Below are 12,792 nucleotides of genomic sequence, written 5' to 3'. Positions count from 1 at the left end.
CCCCGGACCGGGATTTGAACCAGTGACCTTCTTGCTGAGAGGCATCAGCTCTACCAACTGAGCCACCGTGCCGCCTCAAACACACACCCATATTTTACATATTTAAACTTCATTTCAATGATCTCCTTGCTTTGAAAATCTCTCACAGCCGTGTGGTGAAATATCCAAGTAGCAGAATGTACATGTAGTGATGTTATAAAGCTGGATCATCAACAGATAATATTTTGTCTCTGCTTGATTGGTTGACTGAAGTTAACAGAAGTTCTTATAAATCTTATAGTAAAGATCTCTAATCATAAATAAACTGGAGTCTCTAGTTAGCAATAAAACCGAACAGTTTTAACCCTGCAAGTAGTGAATATTTAGGTTATCAAAAACCATAAGAATCCCACATGAAGAAGCTTTGTGTCACTTCTGAATGTTAATAAAATATTTATCTTTTTATATAAACAACCATCTCGATGTTAAAATAGAATAAATGCAGTGTGGCTCTGTGACGTTCAGAAGAACCTCTTCATTTTTAAAGACTGCAGCACAGACGGGAGATAGATGAAGAGGACGCAGAAGAGGGACGACAGTTACAGCGGATACTGGCTTTTGTCCTTGGTGTGTGTGCGTGCGTGCGTGTGTGTGTGTGTCTCTGTGTGTGCGTGGCCAAGGACCTGCCTAACAGTGGACATGTGATGCTCACACGCTGTACGAATATAAAACAAAGAGGTGGTTTACTTTTGTAGCTTGCAGTTGTTGAGGCGCAGTGTGTCGCGATTTCCTCTCCTCCCTGCTTACGTCAACATGGAGAAGCTCGCCACACACACGCACACACACACACACACACACACACACACACACACACACAGAGCAGCCTGCAGCTAACAGCCTATTAATGCTAACAGCACACTCCTGGAAATTTAAGCCTGTGAATAAGCTGTGGTGACTAGTGTGATGTCAGTCGGAGAAACAGACTTGTTATGATGTCGTCTGGTTGAGAGGAGGATGGCTGTGAGGTAAGAGAAGTCATGAATAATGGACTGTTTACAACTTTGTGCTGCCTTTGTGTTCAGAATATGTGCAGCTGTTTCAAGTTTGTTCATTGATTCTGAATTTGTGTGGAGTTGTAGCATCCCTGGGATTATTGATGCTCATTTTCAGTTTGTTTTTGATGACGGTTCTCTCAACCCTCCGAATGCAGCCCCATTCTTTCTCTGCACATTTAATTGCAAATGTTTTTATTTTGTTGCTTTTCTGTTTTTAACTTCATAACGGCTTTAAACAGCTATAATGTCTGTCGTGTGTTTGAATCTTGTGTGGCTGTGATTGTGTGTTTTTGTGAGCCACAGTGTTGTTGTTGTCAGTATCCACCCGACCAATAAAGCTGTATGATGTTTAATCAATATTGTTCAGACAAATGCTGCTTCAGCACTTCCTGCGAGTGCAACCAAAAGACTCTGAGAAAACCTCTGAGTCATTAAGAGCTTTGCTGAAACTCATGTTTGTCCTTCATTCATCTCTGCTGTGGAAGCAAAGGGTCCAGATGGAGTGCAGCTATTTGCTCTACAAGCCTGTTTAGAGGTGACGATTTGTGTGATTTATTTATTTATTGTTTTAAATTTACACCAGTTTTATGTTGTTTTCCAAATGAAATGTTAGGGTGGAATCTGTTGGAGTATTGTGATTTGATAAATTCAAGTCAGACTAACTTCTAGTTGCTTTGGTGCTTTTCAGACCCTAATTGGTCTTTGCAGTAGTGACACAGCTTTTATATGGGCATTATAACGGACTTCATTGTTCTCTGTTGTGCATTTGTGTGGTTTTTGCTAATGCCTCTGTTCTATTTCTGAATGATCTAATTGTAGATCACCTGAAAGTAGATTTGACACAAAGTCACCAAAAATGCACAAACAAATCGTCACTTTCTGAGCTCTGTGAGGGAAAAACACTCCGATTCTTGATATCTTACAGTAGATGGTGATGGACAAGATGTGGTCTTAATAGATTCTATTAAAGCTTTAAAGTGTTGCAAAGTCCTAAAATTAACTTCTTGGGCATTTTAAATGAGAACACTTCAATTTTCTTTTTGTAAGTATTCAGTGTTATTTTGAATATTCACTCGTACCTTACTTCCTGTTTTGCTGGTTCCATCTCATCCCTCCACCTACTAGCCAGCTCTGCAACCAGACCAACCATATAATCTCATTTTATTCTTTACTAATTACTGAGGGTCCTCTTTCGCATGTGAACAAACAGTCTGGCACCATTGTGAAACCTAGGCAATCCTTTTAAGGTTTACCCGAAACTCCTCAGACTGACGAAGTCTTTTGGAAGAGAGACAAAACATTTCATCATAAAGAAAACATCCAGAAGACCGATTAAACTTTTTTTTTTCTACCTGGATTACTGAGATTTATCAGAACAACAAACAGATAATTTCATTAATTTGCAATTTACAACCAAACCTTTAAATAATGACTCAGAGCTGTTCTATGCAACTGTACTACAGGTCTTCTTGGTTTTAAAACCTCAGACCTGAAATAATGACCTGAAACTGTCCTACCCAGAGCTGAACTGGATCAGGATATTTTTAGAAAGCTGGGCCTGTGGAACCAAGAAATGTCCCAATCCAACTACATCTTTAAAACCTGTGTGTACAGATACAAACAGCCCCAGTTTTACAAACAACTTGTTTTTACACATTTTAATGGCCATCAGAAACAAAACGAATGTTTCATGATGTTCCTCCCACACTGATTTATAGTCAGTAAGAAAGCCTATTCTCATATCTCGCTGATGTGGGTGTGTGATGAAAATTTTGTAGTTTTCTTTTACCACCTACTTAGACCCCAATCAGAACTAGTTTTAACAGTTCTATGGGTCAAGCCTTTTGTGATTGGTCAGAACTTTGTGTTTTTTTATTTAAAGTGGCTGCAGTGAACTGATCTCTGAGCAGCATCTACTGCTGCTAGCTGAGGCTGTGAAAATACAGCCAATGTTACAACTGTTCCAATAAAAATGACAAAACAAATTAAATAAAAAAGACAAAGATAGTAAAAGAACACATGGAAGAAGTTTGGTTATGCACAGGAGACCCAGCAGCTCTCCATGACTGTGATGACCAGGAGGGAGTTCTCATTGGCAGTGTAGACACGTTCCAACATCTTTTGTAAAATATCGTGGTCTTTTTGTGATTAACTTTGTAAATAACGTTTCTCCTCTGGTGACAACAGGAATACCAGATTTTTCTCTTTCTCCAACTCCTCAGTCATCAACTAAAATTAGGGATGTCCCGATCAGATACTCAGTATCGGTGGCAGATATGGTCACTTTTTGAAAATCGGGTAGAATCAGGTTTAGTCATGTGATCGGGCCGATCCAGTTTTTGCAACAGTTTTCAGCATCATTGTGCTTTACAACTGCCGTTAAGAAGTCAAGACACACACAAGTATGCAACCATGTCCACAGTGTGGGAACACTTTTCAATGGAAAACAATGATACTGAAACTGCATCTTGCAAAATCTGCAAACTGGATGTTTCTCGTGGTGGGAACAGCAGGGCTCACTTTAATACTACCAACCTTGTCACTTAGAAAGAAATTTAACAAAAAGCTATCGGATCGGTATCGGATCATATTGGAAAGACTAATCATTCAAAAATCAGATTGTATCGGGAGCCAAAACATCTGGATCGAGACATTCCTAACTAAAAGTAAACATCCATTCTGACAATAGCTGTGTCCAAATTCAGAGGCTGGGTCCTCCGAAGGACTTGGTGGGCCAGGTCCTTGGTAGGCCACGAAGGCCAGAAAAAAGGTGGCTGTGAATTTGGACAGTCTAGCCTCCCGTCCTTACTCTAGCATACGTCTTGTCACCTGGCATCTGTGACAACGCTAAACAGAAGCAAAATTTGATCGAAATTAGAAAAATATAAATATATTAGCGTTGTTCATATCACAAAACAACAAAATCGGCTTAAAGGCAATATTTGAAGAACTAAGGGACCTGCCATCGGTGCGTGTTTATTTCTCTATACCAGCTTGTTTTATTGCTGATGAATAAAATTTAAAAATCTGTCTATATGACAAAAGCATGAACAATACAACCTCTTGAAACTTTTAATTTTTATACCGCCAGATTATTATTTAAAACTGTATTCCTTTCTCTCGCTTCGTTCGCCATTATGATCAGAATAAAATCACTGGTCGGCCTGCAATGCGTTATGGGATATGGTGGGCCTAGAAGGATCCGTCGGACCCATCCTTCAAATCGGGGCAAAAGAAGGACACATTTGTCGGCCGCATGAGAGGAGTCTTCAGATTTGGACAGCCTCCGGCGTGGTGCTGTGATGTAAGCGGACAACAAATTCGGCCTTGGAAGGACCCAGCCTCTGAATTTGGACACAGCCAACCTGTCTGTGATGATTCTGTTTGTGTGTGACGTCTACTGCAGACTTATCAGGATTTATACCCCTCAACTTCTCTTTTGATTATGACTAGTTAGAAAAAGATTCTCAAATTACAACTGCGAGATTTGACGTCTCACATCTTGTTGAAGTTTTGTGAAGGCATTACTTTAATATTTCAAGTTGTCCTTGTGTGTGTTCCCAAAAGCCTACTGACCTCATTGGTCCATTTAAAAGTCATTAAAACATTGAAAGTTTAGATCTTACAATTTTAAAGTCTATGAAAAAACACACTTCATGTTGTTTTGTGAGAGCAGTAAATAAACTGAGTTTAAAAGGGAAACTTCTAATGACATCTCTGTGTTTCAGCCCAGAAGGATGAGCGGACAATGAGTCCTACTGGTCCCAGTCCAAACCCTAACGTTCCATCCGAGTATTGCAGCACCATCCCTCCTCTGCAGCAGGCTCGAGCTGCTGGCACTCTGAACTCTCCACCTCCAACAGTCATGGTCCCAGTGTCCGTTCTCAAGCACCCAAATAATGATGGTACTGGTGCTCAGAGATTCTGTTCCTTATCCACACTTTGATTCTTGGCACGCTTTCCTGAACTCCTCGTGTTTTTCTCTGCGTGTTATCAGCTTGTCCACGTGAACAAAAGCGCGTGTGGTTTGCCGACGGCATCTTGCCCAACGGAGAGGTGGCAGACACAACCAAGCTGTCAGTGATGAGCAGCCGGAGCTCCCAGGAGTTCAGTCCAGATCCAGAAACGGTGAGATGAACTTTTTGCATAGCTGTCATGCCAGTGCCTCTTGTTTTCGACAGTTTAATCTTTTTTTAATATCTTGATGGTGGCTGACGGGTATAGAGTTTTTTTTGTTGTCAGAAATAATATGTCTGTAGAGGTAAGAGAAACTGTTTGTGTGATTTCAGCCTGGCTCTTCTGGGTCAGACCCTGGAGTTGGCAGCTCTTCTACCCCTGATGCCTCTGGAGCTGTAGAGGTGGTCCGACCTCCAGTGTCTGGACCCTGGGATTACAGCTTGCTTTCTGGAATGGGTTCTTCAGTAAAGAGGAGTCCCAGCCTGCTGCCAGAAAACGAGGACGAGCTGCCTCCACTGCTCATCAGCACTGGAGAGGACAATGGAGGTGTGTGTATCTCTCACCTGGTAACAAAATCAGAAAACAAAGGAAATGGCTCCTTTGTGAAACACACGTCAGTCAAACCAAACTCTCCAGTAATATATATGTTGGCATTTGTGAAAAGCAAGCTCAGTCCACAAACGCGTCCTTCCAGTCCACAGGGTCTAAAGAATCACAGTCCTGTTACCAAACATACCAGGACACAGGTGATTTTCATACCACAGTATGAAACCACCAACCCTACTTTCATTAACTGTGGCCTCTGAGCTGTTGGCCCTAATTTACACTAGATGCGCTTCCGCTCCGCTGCGCAGTTCACAGACGTTTGTTTGTGCCCCAGTTTATACAGCGTCCGCTCAGGTCCAGTCCGCTGTGAAACAGGAGTTACGAGAAGCGTGTGCAGGAAATGTGAGATCACGCAATAAACTCAGTGATAAATGTGTCAGAGCTAGTCGCTATCATCTTTTTGAAACTTCTGATTTCAAAGTAAAATCCATGTGAATCATGTGTGTAAATATATACTGCACGCTACATGTTGCCACCTGCTTCCCAAACAGAATCATACATTTCGACAACATTTGTGTAGAAATATATCCATAAATTTAATAGTGTAGCTGGGATTGTAACAAAATTAATCTGCTTTTGGTGGTTTATTTCGAAAATACGGAGTTGTGCGACGTGATCTTTGTGGATTGACTCCGGAGCAGCTCCGGCATCCGGCAAAAATAGGATCAGATCTAATTTTGGCAGATTGCCGTCCACTCACCGCCGCTCTGCTCCACCGTGCAGAGCCAGTGTAAATACTCTCATTGATTATAATGGTTGCATATTTGCTGCAGAGTTCGGACCACAGCGCGACGTAGTGGAACTGCATATAGTGTAAATTAGGGGTAACTGTGGCCCCTGAGCTGTTGGCCCCTTGAGCAGTTATCTGACTTTGAGTTTTATTTAAATCTGTCTTGTGGTTTATGAGATATTTTGCTAACATTATGGACAGATGAATGCAAAACCATTATTACCCACCTTTTGTCTTTCAGTAAATGGTGATAAAATAGTTGTTAATAAGAACAATGAAAGTTCCACTGGTAGCATAAAATAAAATGTGAGGAACGAAAACTTTTTGTGCCTCTTGACTTGACATTTATAACTTTTTTCTTGTTGACCCATCATAATGTTTTGCTCTGTGGACCGTGTATCTTTGTTGTCTCAGTCTTGAATGAAGTGTTCTGGGTTTGATGTTTAGATGTTTTGGTTGAGGAGAGTCCAGCTCCCTGTCAGATCCTGCACCTACTGGAGGAGGGAGGACCTCGTCCTCTGACGTTTGTCCTGAACGCCAACCTGCTAGTCAACGTCAAACTGGTTGCCTGTGAGTAGAAGAAACGGCATCAGAGTCTTGACTTGTCTTCCTGAAAGTGAGTCACCTTTGAACTTGTGTTGTTTTTGAACCGATCAGACTCCAGCAGGCAGTGTTGGTGCTTCGGTTCTATTGGGCTTCAGGCTCTGGGTCAGAAAGAGTTGGTGTTCATGTTGGAGTGTTTGCCAGGAGAGAAAACTCTTCCGAGGGACCTCTTCTCACTTTATGTCAGCATTTACCAAGATGCTCAGAAAGGTATGCACTGCAGACGGTTTCAAAAGACATTTGTTCCGACGTCCACAAACTGTGAAACTGCTTTTGTGCTCCAGGGAAGTTTGTAGAAGAGCTGGATAACGTGACATTCACCCACAGTTTCCTGGGCAGTAAAGATCACGCAGGGATGCTGTTCTTCCCTCCCACCTGTCAAGCTCTGGACGGCCTCTCGCTCCCACCACAGTCTTTCCTGTTTGGTCTTCTTGTCCAGAAACTGGAGGTCCCCTGGGCCAAAGTCTTCCCACTCAGACTGCTGCTACGGCTCGGAGCCGAGTATGATGGTGTGTATTTGTCTGACAGTGCAGCTGTGGTGTTTTCATGTCATGGGTTTATATTCAGCTGCTCTGCCCTTCGGGTAAAACATTCTGTTTAAAATGTGTTATAAGTATAAAATAATGTAATAACTTTTTGTTTTCCAGTGTATCCAACTACGTTGTTCAGTGTTCGTTTTCGGAACTCTGTGTATCGAGAAACGGGGCACACCATTATGAATTTACTGGCAGTAAGTACCACAGTTCAGGCAGGCTGTGCTCTGTAGTGAAGACTGACCAGCACACACTGAAATGAAACAAAAATACTTTGGACAGGTTTTGCTGTGGGACTGTAGAACTGCAGAAAACCTCTCTTTGTGAACAAAACTCCTAATTGTTTTTAAAGGGATCCCTGATTAGTTTGTTACATTAGATTTTATTTGATAAACATATATTTTAACTGTAAAATAAAGACTAAAAATACTGTAGGCTGTTTAGTTTTGTACATTTTTAAAAAATATATCTTAACACAGACGGAGCCATTTTATTTACACACAAAGCATTCTGGGTAAATGATGACGTGGATAGGTCTTCGGTGTGAGCGAGCTATATCCACCCTGAAGGTTAATCTTGGACAATATCTGATGATCGACTCTTTTAAATGAAACCAGAGAGCGTTGACAGAGAGGAGAAGGTAGAAATGTCTCAGCCTGGAACTGAAAATATGGATGGAGGACAACAGAGCTGCTTCATGGAAGAAGAACCTCAGCTTAGTCTGTTAGCTTTAGCGTTAGCCCCGATGCTATATTTCCTTATATATATTTGCTCGGTGCTAGTGCGACAAACTAACAAGCTAAACTGAGGTCCTCCATCCATATTTTCAGTTGCAGGCTGAGTCATTTTTGTGTTCCCCTCTCTGTCATGTGGATGGAGGACCTCAGTGACGAGAGGAGAATGTGTAGCGCTGAGCTAATACATTTATATGGTGATAGCATCGGGGCTAACACTAAAGCTAACAGGCTAAGCTGAGGTTCTTCTTCCATGAAGCAGCTCTGTTGTCCTCCTTCCATATTTTCAGTTACAGGCTGAGTCATTTCTACCTTCTCCTCTCTGTCAACGCTCTCTGGTTTCATTTAAAAGAGTCGATCATCAGATATTGTCCAAGATTAACCTTCAGGGTGGATATAGCTCGCTAGCAGCCTCGCATCGAGGACCTATCCACGTCATCGTTTACCCAGAATGCTTTGTGTGTAAATAAAATGGCCCCATTCGTGTAATATATTTTTAAACTTAGTTTAAAAATTATAAAAACTAAGCAGCCTACAGTATTTTTACAGTCTTTATTTTACAGTTAAAATATATGTTTATCAAATAAAGTCTAATGTTACAACTAATCATGGATCCCTTTAAAGATGTTTGACCACAGAAACAGCCTTGATACTGGATGTTTTATTGTTTATTGAGTTACTCTGATCTCTTGAAATCTGCTTGATTTGTAAAAACTGGATTCAGCTGTTAGTGCCGCTCCTAAAGCAGAGCTGGTGCTTTGAGTGAACACTGTCATGGAAGAAAGATGAAAATAATTTCTGATTTTCAGATGTGTATTTTCCCCTTCAGGATCTGAGAAACTATCAGTACAGTCTACCAGTGGTCGAGGGCCTGAGGATCCACATGGAGATGGGCCACAGCTACATCGATATCCCCAAAAGTAGCTTCAGTGAAGTGAGTGAGAGAGGTTTACCTTTCTGCACTACATGTCTCTTCTTCCTGACTGTTTTCCACCTGGGACTGGTTGAAACCACACAAAAGGTCCACCTGCAAACCTGCAGCTGTGATGGCTTTGTCTTTCCAGGTGCAGAAGGTAGTGAATTCATCCAACGAGCACGTCATCAGCATCGGAGCCAGTTTCAGCCTCCAGGCCGACTCTCACCTGGTGTGTCTCCAGAACGAGGAGGGAAACTATCAGACGCAGGCCAACAGCATGCCGGGGAAGACTCGCACAGGTGCGTGTTCTTCATCAAATGACAGTGAGCCGTTAGAATTCTTTAAAGTGATGTCCTTTATGGATGTGTTTGGTGGTCTGTTTATTCTGACAGTGACTGGAGCCAGTTTTGTTGTGTTTAATGGAGCACTGAAAGCCTCCTCTGGCTTCATCGCCAAGTCCAGCATTGTTGAAGGTACTTAAACTCATCTCTGTTTGGAATGTCGATAAGGAGAAATGGAGCAGGTCTCAAATGCTTGTCTTTATATTGTTTTTCAGATGGGTTAATGGTTCAGATCCCTCCAGAGACTATGGAGTCTCTGCGCTCAGCCCTGAGGGAGCAGACTGACTTCCACATACCCTGCGGGAGGAACGACGGCGGGGAGGTCCGAGAGAATGTCACGATCCGCTGGGTTGACTGGACTTCACCTGTGAACTCCAGGTAACATCTGTTTACATGGACGCGCTGTAAGTGGACGAGTTATGAGTAACAGTAAGACAAGCTCTGTCACATTTATGTGTCACCTCAGAGAACACTGAAGGAGCAGCTCTTTGAAGTTATCAGACACAAAGACTTATTTGATCGTTTCAAACAACGTAGGAACCTGTTTGTGCGTACATTTAGGGTGTAATGGTATATTTATTTGTACACATTATGATACAGACGTTTGGCACGAGTACATTTAAGTACACAACAAAAGACCACTGCTTCCATCTAAGCTGACACACATTTTGTTGAACAACAGAAGCAGAGGAAACTGATATTTAAAGTTTTCTACATCAAAACATAAATGGCTGATGGAAGAACAGGCACAAGCCCAGAGACCTGCTTGTTTCAGATCAGCTGTGTAGACTAGTGTCCTACGAGTCACCCAACTGTGGAGAATGACATGACTGCCTGTATGGCAATTATCTATGTCATATAATTCACTTTTTGAAATGATCTATGATCTGTTTACAGGGTTCCTGTGGATCCTTAAAAAGTAAATATCTCAACAACTGTTCATCTGAGCAATGTGAAATTTGTTTTTTAATATGTTAATAATGTTTTTCCAAAAACACATTCATATTTCTTACAAATATTTTATGTCACATGCATTTTAAGGTTTCATATACAGCAAACTGGGGTTGAGAATCCACTGTGGGTCCTGAAACTCCAAATTGTTGGTCATTAGAGGATTTCCTGAAATTAAATTAAGTTTAAAACTGACTGTTAAGAATGTATTTTTTTTTTTGTTATATTTGACAAAATAGCAGTCAGATGTGGATAAAAACAATTGGTCTATTAGCAATATTTGAATACTTCAACCACAAAAAATTTGATTCATGAGTTTCTGCCACAGTTTTAGTTTATTTGTCATTTGTGTTTATTGTGAAATTGGTCTTAAATTTGATTTCACTTGGCATTAAAAAGTCTTAAGTCTTAAATTTAACTTGCCTTAAACTGTAGGAACCCTGTGTTTATTTGATATTCCTGATATCATTTTGCTTGGATTGTGTGGTAAAGACTGGATGAAAACGACTGAGAAAAACTGTCATGTAGCTTTTCATTTTATGTTAAAGTTACAGGTTACACTCCTGCATTGTACCAATTATATATTTTATATGTTTTATTTTATTTTATTTTTCTGCTTCTGGGAGAATTTTGATCTGTTTAAAACCCTAAACTTAGCAGTTTGTTTTGTTGTCCTGTTGTACTGAGCCATGACTTATCCATACCCACAACTTTGCTCATCGTAACTTTATTTTTGTCCTTTGGAGGATAATCAGCCGCACATGAATTTTTGTCCATGTTTATTATTATCATTATTATTATTGTACAGTCCTTAAACGTTCTGAAAAAGCCTAAAATTATTTTAAAATTCTCCCCTCACAGTAACTTTACTACACACTTGTGTTCTTTAGAGGAACATTGAAATACATTATAGGTGCAACTATCAACCCCATGTTCATTACAAATAATGCATTCTTCTCAATAATGGTTCTCTTTTTACCTCTATCCCTTCACTAGTTTAGATTTTAATATTAGCTCACTAGATGGTGCTCTACTTGTACTTCAGAGATGCTGTAAGAATCACCCAGAGGAGGCTTCAGCTGACCCAGAAAGCAGAACTTTCTCTCAGTTTGGAGTCACTGAGTCGTCCCTGTGGCTGCCCGATCAGTACTGTCCCGGAAACATTGTTTTTAGCATGTAGCATTTCGCTAAACTGATGACAGAATTCATTGGATTTCAGTCTTTCATCACCTGCAATGTTTCATAGAAAAGGCAACGTTTGCAACAGCTGTGGATTTTTATTCCAGGAAAAAAATAAAATGAAAATAAGACGAGTTATAACATAATTGCCTAGAAAATAGTCTGCAAGTTATTATAAATATGTACGCATCGTCAATCTATATTTTATTAATCAAAATGTCTACAATATTAAAACTGTCCTCAGAATATTATTTAACACACCTTTATAATTACCGTAAGTATAGAAATAATTATTATCAGTATTTTTTCCTAAATCCAGCACATTCAAGAAGTCTATCATTTAGCACAAATGAGCTGACAGTACGGATTGTGCTACCAGGACGGATCGGACAGCCACAGTCCCACCTCCCATCTCGTTCTACAAAAAATATTTTTTACTTTGGATATGACGAGCAAAAGACACCTGCATGAAGATTCAGAACAGCCAACACCGTTAGCTAACCTAAACCTCCGGCTCATACAACTCACCAGTGTTTTCTGGTCAGCAGAAGCAGTAAACAAAACAAAACTGGCATTGTGCACGAGTAGAGATGCAGGAAAAATATAAATGATTAAATCTAAAACATGTCTGACGACAGTAGTGTGTGGAAAGTTTGGCTGAAAACATTTGGTCATTTGCAGCTTCTAGATCTGGAGCGTCTGGGGCAGGGATCTGCAACCTTTACAGTCAAAAGAGCCATTTCTGCTCCAGGGCTCACTAATAAAATGTGTCCAGAGCCACAAAATAAGCTATAGCTGTGATTATCAAATGGTGGTCCATGGGCCTTTTCAAAGCCTTTTTGTGAAGCTTTATTGCCAGTGGAGGTGACATAAACCTAAAAAATATATTGTTAATTTTATTATTTCTTATCATTTTTACACTTCAGGATTGAAGAAAAAAACATTTTCGTGCACAAGAAAAAATACTGGCTATAGTTTATACAGAATTTCATAAAACCAGTACATCTGACCTAGTCTGACATATTTTTTTCTAATTCTTATTATTATGTAGTCTTAAAGGTGCTTAAAGATAATCCTGATGGATTTGTGAGAAAGATCATAGATTATGTAGGTAGAAATCAGGCTAGCATGAGCTAACGTTTTACTTTTTGTATTAGTAGTATTGATCACATATTTGCATGCAACTTATTAGTGTTGTGAGTATACCC

At 40.4% G+C, this 12,792-nt stretch overlaps 1 protein-coding gene across 1 annotated transcript in view; it reads left to right on the top strand.

The window, feature by feature from the left end:
- Positions 1–12,792, top strand: part of zfyve16 (zinc finger, FYVE domain containing 16) — a 35,653-nt gene that overhangs the window by 16,638 nt on the left and 6,223 nt on the right. Inside the window, exons 5-15 of the mRNA XM_014015098.1 lie at positions 4,763–4,939; positions 5,032–5,162; positions 5,324–5,537; positions 6,775–6,897; positions 6,985–7,140; positions 7,215–7,439; positions 7,578–7,660; positions 9,027–9,131; positions 9,262–9,412; positions 9,506–9,586; positions 9,670–9,832. Coding sequence (XP_013870552.1) covers positions 4,763–4,939; positions 5,032–5,162; positions 5,324–5,537; positions 6,775–6,897; positions 6,985–7,140; positions 7,215–7,439; positions 7,578–7,660; positions 9,027–9,131; positions 9,262–9,412; positions 9,506–9,586; positions 9,670–9,832 — 1,609 coding nt within the window. The remainder of the gene's footprint in view (positions 1–4,762; positions 4,940–5,031; positions 5,163–5,323; positions 5,538–6,774; positions 6,898–6,984; positions 7,141–7,214; positions 7,440–7,577; positions 7,661–9,026; positions 9,132–9,261; positions 9,413–9,505; positions 9,587–9,669; positions 9,833–12,792) is intronic.

Source organism: Austrofundulus limnaeus, unplaced genomic scaffold (genome assembly GCF_001266775.1).
Source record: "Austrofundulus limnaeus strain Quisiro unplaced genomic scaffold, Austrofundulus_limnaeus-1.0 Scaffold123, whole genome shotgun sequence".
Taxonomy (NCBI): Eukaryota; Metazoa; Chordata; class Actinopteri; order Cyprinodontiformes; family Rivulidae; genus Austrofundulus; species Austrofundulus limnaeus.
Note: the sequence above shows the minus strand (reverse complement) of the source record. Positions and strands in the feature narration are given on the sequence as shown.